Here is a 6,000-nt window from a genome sequence, read left to right as displayed (position 1 = left end):
GTGCCTGACTTCATTTACTCCCTCTCATCGCTCCCTTTTCTCTGTGACTTTACTATAATCTTTATATATCTTTACTGTATAATTGTGCCTACCAAACCTGTGATTAGTTGTGGGGGGCTGGCTACCCCATTGTTGTACTGCCTTGATGACCTGTGTTTATGTATGTGTGTGTGTGTGTGTGTGTGTTGTGGCTGCTACTCAGGAGAAACTTGCTAGCTTGCCCGGGTGACATTGACTTTGGGTACCTAACAGATATCCACCTCGTTTCCTTTCATTACTTATATCAATGCTACATTTGGCTTTAACTCCAAGGGCCCTGCCAAAAATCTTACACATGTCGAGAACTGCTGTCCAGTGAAGTATCCACTAAGTCATAAATTTACTGAGCATGTGGAGGCTAGTCCAAATTGCTATATATGGAGTGGAAACTACACAACTGATTTCACTTAGTAAAAACATCTCATAATGTTCGGTGTTCAAATATTTTTACATATTGGCATAAAATGTATTAAAATTCATGTCACCGGGGACTAAAACTCAAAATCAGGAGTTTCTTGGTTGTATCAGACACGGGTGGAACCCTCCTGAGTATACCCCTAGCCATCCTTAAGGTCTAGAAATGGACTGACCCACCATGACTGTTTTCAGCCAAACAATAGACAGTTTTATAAGAGGAACAATGACATGAGATATGCATACCTTAGACTAACCACTTACTTGAGACTTAAGGGCCAAATGCCCAAGGACGAAGTTCAGAAGGATTGTGGGACAGGTAGAAAGGAAACACAGGGAGGAGGTGGGATGAATGAATTGAGGAGATTCCAATGAACAGAGGGGATTCCAATGAATGAAATGAAACAAAATGTGTACAAACGTTGAATGCACCACTGATGATCCGCACTGCACACCTTCTCCCAATTCACAATAACACAGTTTTTTTACATTTCATACTCCTTTTACGTGTTTCATGTGGCATCTAGAAATGTAAAATTACACGTCATTTGTATTTGGGGTTTGCATTATGCACTTTGTGGTCAGTATTGGTTGAAGATGAAAAAGAATGTCATTCGAAGGTATTTTATTAAAAGTTTTGGCGAGGAAGCGAAAAAAGAAGTTTGGTCTTAGTAGGTGGGACCTCCGGCGAGCAAGGTGATCAACACTGACCACGAACTGAAACACGGGGAGGGGGCGTATTTTGGATGTGACCGTGTCCCCTCCCCCACCGCTAACAAAGCAGGTGACAGATCTTCTTCCGGAGCTCCATTTCCTACCGGTCCTGGGGTCTCGGCCGGCTCCGGGTCACTGAATACACCTGCGCGCCCACTGAGGTGCGCGTCCCCGAACCCCACCCCCCACCCCACCTATTTCTCTTTTCTTGGGATCAACTGTCAGTCTCCAGAAAACCATCGAGTAGGTCGGGCCTAGCTGGGTAAGCGTCGCCGTCCCCCTCCCCGCCCCCCCCCCCCCGGGGCCGGGCCCAGGTGGGTGAGACGGCCACTGGCCGGTCCCTGCTGGCCGGCAGGGCCGTGCCGAGGCTGACGCGCCACCCGCCCGGCGGCGGCCGGGGCCGCCGCGAACCGCCGGGAGGGCCGGCGGGAGGCGCGGCGAGCGCGCCCGGGGCCTCCGGGCCGCGGGGGGCCGCTGTGACCGGCCTCGGCCCCCGCCGCGCTGGGGGCGGGAGCGGCAGCTCTGGGGCAGAATCAGAGAGCCGAGGGCGGCTGAGGGGGCGGGTGCTCCGCTTGCCGTAGCGCCGACGAGCCGAGCCGAGCCGAGCCGGGGCCCGCCGCCCCTCTCCTCCATGAGGCCCGAGTGAGGCGCAGCGGCTAGAGCCGGCCCGCCGCCCCCGCCCCCTCCCCGCGCCCTCTTCCGAGCGCAGCTGCCGCGGCTCCGGAAGGAGGAGGAGGAGGAGGAGCATGTCGGACGGTTTCGACCGGGCCCCAGGTGCTGGTCGGGGCCGGAGCCGGGGCCTGGGCCGCGGAGGGGGCGGGCCTGAGGGCGGCAGTTTCCCGAACGGCACGGGGCCTGCCGAGCGGCCGCGGCACCCGCCGCAGCCCAAAGCCCCGGGCGTCCTGCAGCCGCTGCCCCTGCGCCAGCCCAGGACGGCTCCGCCGCCTGGGGCCCAGGGCGAGGTCCCCGCCGGCCCCCAGCGGCCTCCCGGGCCCGGGGCGCTCCCAGGTACGGAGGCGCTCCAGGGGAACCCCGTCCTCCCGGGCCAACGCCTCCCCACGGGCCTCCGCGCGCGCGCGGCTCCGGCGCTCGCCCCTCCCGTCACTGGCTCCCTCGGCTGCCCGCAAGCGTCCCCCCAGGGGCCCGGGTGTGACGGGGCGGGGGGCGGGAGCGGCACGGGCTCGGAAGGTGGCCGCGGGAATCCTTTGTGCTCCGGGCGGGGGGAGGGGCCGGCCGCGGTGGCCGGGTTCTGCCGCCCGGGGAGCCAGTCCAAATCCCCGCCCCCCTCCCCCGGGCCGGCCCTCCGAGGGCAGACCCGGGCCCAGGGCGCACCCCTTTTCAAAGGCTCCTTCCCAGGGGAGGGACCGCGCCCGGGGGCCTCCAGGGTAGTAGGTAACGCTCGGAAGTGGGCTACCGCTGGCCCATTGTTCCCTTTGCAAGCTCTTTGTATGTATCCCGGCGGTGGCCTGACGTTTTGGGGTGACCCTTAGAACCTAGCCCCTTTTAATGCAGAGGGGGGCTGTTTTTCATTTCGAACGAGCCTTTGCACAAAGGAACGGACGACTCTAACATCCTTTTCCCCTTCTCAGAACCAGCGAGGCCCCCCAGAGCTCCACCTAGTTCACAGGATCAAACCCCGCAGCAGCAGAACAACGAGGCGGCAATGGCCAAACCCCAGGTGGCTGTAGCGCCCGTATTAATGTCCAAGCTGTCCGTCAACGCTCCCGAATTTTACCCATCAAGTTATTCTTCTAACTATACCGTAAGCATTTTATTATCATTGTGACTGGAAGGAAATAATTATTACCTCCTTATGCTTTTTTTTAAACATTTTCCATAAAGTTATTATGAATTTGTGGAACTCGTGAGGAACCACACTTTTTCAGGATAGATTAATTAGTTATTAGTTATTATAACCGAGGTTTGGGGGTGTAAGCTAGATTGGGAGCCTTTTTGGGTGTGTTTTGTTCACTGCTGTGTTCCCAGGAAGTTAACAGTCTTGGAAAACTCAAATTTGTTTCCAGACTTTATGAATAAGCCTATCAGATAGTAAGTAGCCTGTAATCTGGGTAGAGTTGACTTTTGACTTAATTTTACTAAGATAACTGAATAGGCAGGAGTAGCATGAGGATAAATTGTGGTTTTGCTGTGAATTGTGAGGTGGTTGATGGAGAAGTACACATCTGGGTTCTTGTTTCTAGTGGTTATTTTTTTTTAATCATCTTATTGTGGAGACTAGTGGTTATTTTCATGTTACATTAAAAGTGTCTCTGATGGGTCATTCCTATTGTGTGCAGAAATGCTGTCTGGGCTTTTGATAAAAGTAGAAGATAAGAATTTTTAGACGTTCAGGTCAGCCTTTGCCAAACTGCTAACCAATAATTTTCAAACAGAAGGAGAAAGTGCTGAGCCCAGTTGAGATATGTAGAAAGGGATTTGTCATGCTAGTAAAATAAATAATGAATGAGTAGTAAGTTCAGTCACGACAACTCACAAGGGCAATTCCACCCTGCCCTATAGGATGACTATGAGTTGGCATTGGCTGGATGGTAGAGAATGAGTTACCCTTATCCATTGCCTCTGAATTGAGTTAGACTCCTAGTGACCCTATATATTTAACCTAAAGCCTCTTTTTCATATATCCTTAAATATATTGAAGTATTACAGAATAGGTACATAGGTCATAGCTGAAAGTTTCACCATGTGAACACTCAGGTGACCAGCATCCAAATCACAAAGTAGAACCTTGTCAACACATGAGAAGCTGCTTTGTAATCACTGTGGTGCTTGACAAGAGGTCTGGTTGCTAAGTGCCTTCGAGTTGGATCTGACTCATAGCCACTCTATGTACAACTGAGCAAAATTTACCCAGTCCTGTGCCATCCTCACCGTTGTGATGCCTGATCCCTTTGTCGAAGCCATTGTCTATGCGTTTCATTGCGGGTCTTCCTCTTTTTTGCTGACCTTCTACCCTACCAAGCATGGTGGGCTTTCCCAGGAACTGGGCCCTCCTGATAACATGTCTGAAGTACGGGAGAAGTCTTGGCAGCTTCACCTTTAAGGAGCATTCTGGTTGTACTTCTCCCAAGACAGATTTGTTTATTCTTTTTACAGTCTGTGGTATGTTTAATATTCTTCCCTAACAATATAATTCACATTCTACATTTGTCTTCTTTAAGGATTGTGTGGCTTTCATGCGCATATGAGGGGGTTGACATTCGGGTTTGGGTTAGACGGGAGCTCTAGTGGTACCATAGATGAGACTCAGCTGCTAACCAAGAAGTTGGTGGTTTGAACCCATCAACCACTCCTTAGGTTACAGCAGTTCTCAACCTGTGGGTTGCGACCCCTTTTGGGGTCAAACTACTCTTTCACAGGGGTCCCCTAAGACCATCGGAAAACATATTTCCAATGGCCTTAGGAACTGAGACACTGCTCCTCTATCTGTCTCCAGGCAGGTCCGCCCACATGCAGGTACGGCCACATACTAGTACCCGGCGTGAAGACTGCTACACTATGCTTCAAGACGAAATTTCATTTATTTGTCTTTAGAGATAAATATTTCACAATATATAATGACATTGCTTTTGCAATGAATCACTATGCTTTAATTATGTATAATTTGTAACAATGACAATACATCCTGCATACCAGATATTTACATTACGATTCATAACAATAGCAAAATGACAATTATGAAGTAGCAACAAAAATAATTTTATGATGGGGTGTCACCACAACATGAGGAACTGTATTAAAGGGTCTCACATTAGAAAGATTGGGAACCACTGCCTTAGGAGAAGGATGTGTCAGTTTCCTACTATAAAGATTACAGCCTTGGGGGCATTTGTTCTATGTCCTATGGACAGCTGTCAACTTCATGGCCCTAGGCTGGTGGGTGGTGTCCTCAATGTAACAGTCTTATTTTTTATAACACTTCGAAGAGGTCTTGTACAGAAGAAGGCAATATGTTTGATATCTTGCCTGTTGCTTCCATGAGTGTTGATTGTGGATTCAGTTAAAATGAAATTTGTGACAGCATCTATCTTTTAGCCATGTATCAAGAAGTTACTAAATTGATCCACTTGGGAGGATTTTTCTTTTATCTTGAGGTAATTTTTACTGAAGGCTATAGTCTTTGATCATCTTCAGCAAGTGCTAGCTACAAGTCCTCTTCACTTTTAGCAAACACAGTTGTAAAACAAGGTTGTCATCACTAACATTCTCCTCCCCTAACTGCTGTTTCCATTTAACAGAGTACATTAGCTTTGTGTTTTCAAAATTTGAGTATAAATGGGAGCATACAATATACCATCTTTTTGTGTACTTTGTATCATGTAGAGGTTTAATCTCATAGCATTTTATCGAGTACATATGCCAAGAGCTATCCATTTCTCAGTTGATGAGCTTTATAGGCCATTTCCACGGTTGGGAGTGATAATGATCAGTCATGTACTTCCTGTACTTGTTCTGGTGGACATGAACAAGGTGCCCTATTTCCGTTTATATGCCTAGGAGTGGAATTGCTGGGCCATCAGGTTCAGCTCTCATAGAACAAATAATTTTTCATGAAGATTGTTACTATCCATACTTAGTATGTGTGCCTTCTCCTAGTTTCACTTTCTTTCTAATACTAGGTATTTTTGAGTGTCTTTTTTTTTTTAAGCCATTCTTTTGGATGTATAGTGTCTAATTGTTTTAACTCCAGTTTCCTTGATGATTAATGATGGCACACCTTTTCTTTCTTTTTTCTTTTTATAGTACATGGTATACTTTTCTTTATTTTTTAATTAAAAGATCACTTTATTTGGGGCTCTTACAACTCTTATCACA

General features: G+C 48.7%; 1 protein-coding gene across 4 annotated transcripts in view; it reads left to right on the top strand.

Annotated features, from left to right (window-relative positions):
• Positions 1-1,315: 1,315 nt before the first annotated feature.
• Positions 1,316-6,000, top strand: part of PAIP1 (poly(A) binding protein interacting protein 1) — a 43,621-nt gene continuing 38,936 nt past the window's right edge. For 2 of the 4 annotated variants that reach the window (XM_075541005.1, XM_075541004.1), the window contains exons 1-2: positions 1,711-2,175; positions 2,757-2,929. In XM_075541005.1, coding sequence (XP_075397120.1) covers positions 1,914-2,175; positions 2,757-2,929 — 435 coding nt within the window. In that variant the 5' untranslated portion in view covers positions 1,711-1,913. Of the gene's footprint in view, positions 1,430-1,710; positions 2,176-2,756; positions 2,930-6,000 lie in introns of those variants that run through there. The other 2 variants (XM_075541007.1, XM_075541006.1) reach the window with 2 other exon arrangements.

The sequence above is a fragment of the Tenrec ecaudatus genome, chromosome 2 (assembly GCF_050624435.1).
Source record: "Tenrec ecaudatus isolate mTenEca1 chromosome 2, mTenEca1.hap1, whole genome shotgun sequence".
NCBI lineage: Eukaryota > Metazoa > Chordata > Mammalia > Afrosoricida > Tenrecidae > Tenrec > Tenrec ecaudatus.
This window is presented reverse-complemented; position numbering and strand designations above follow the sequence as displayed.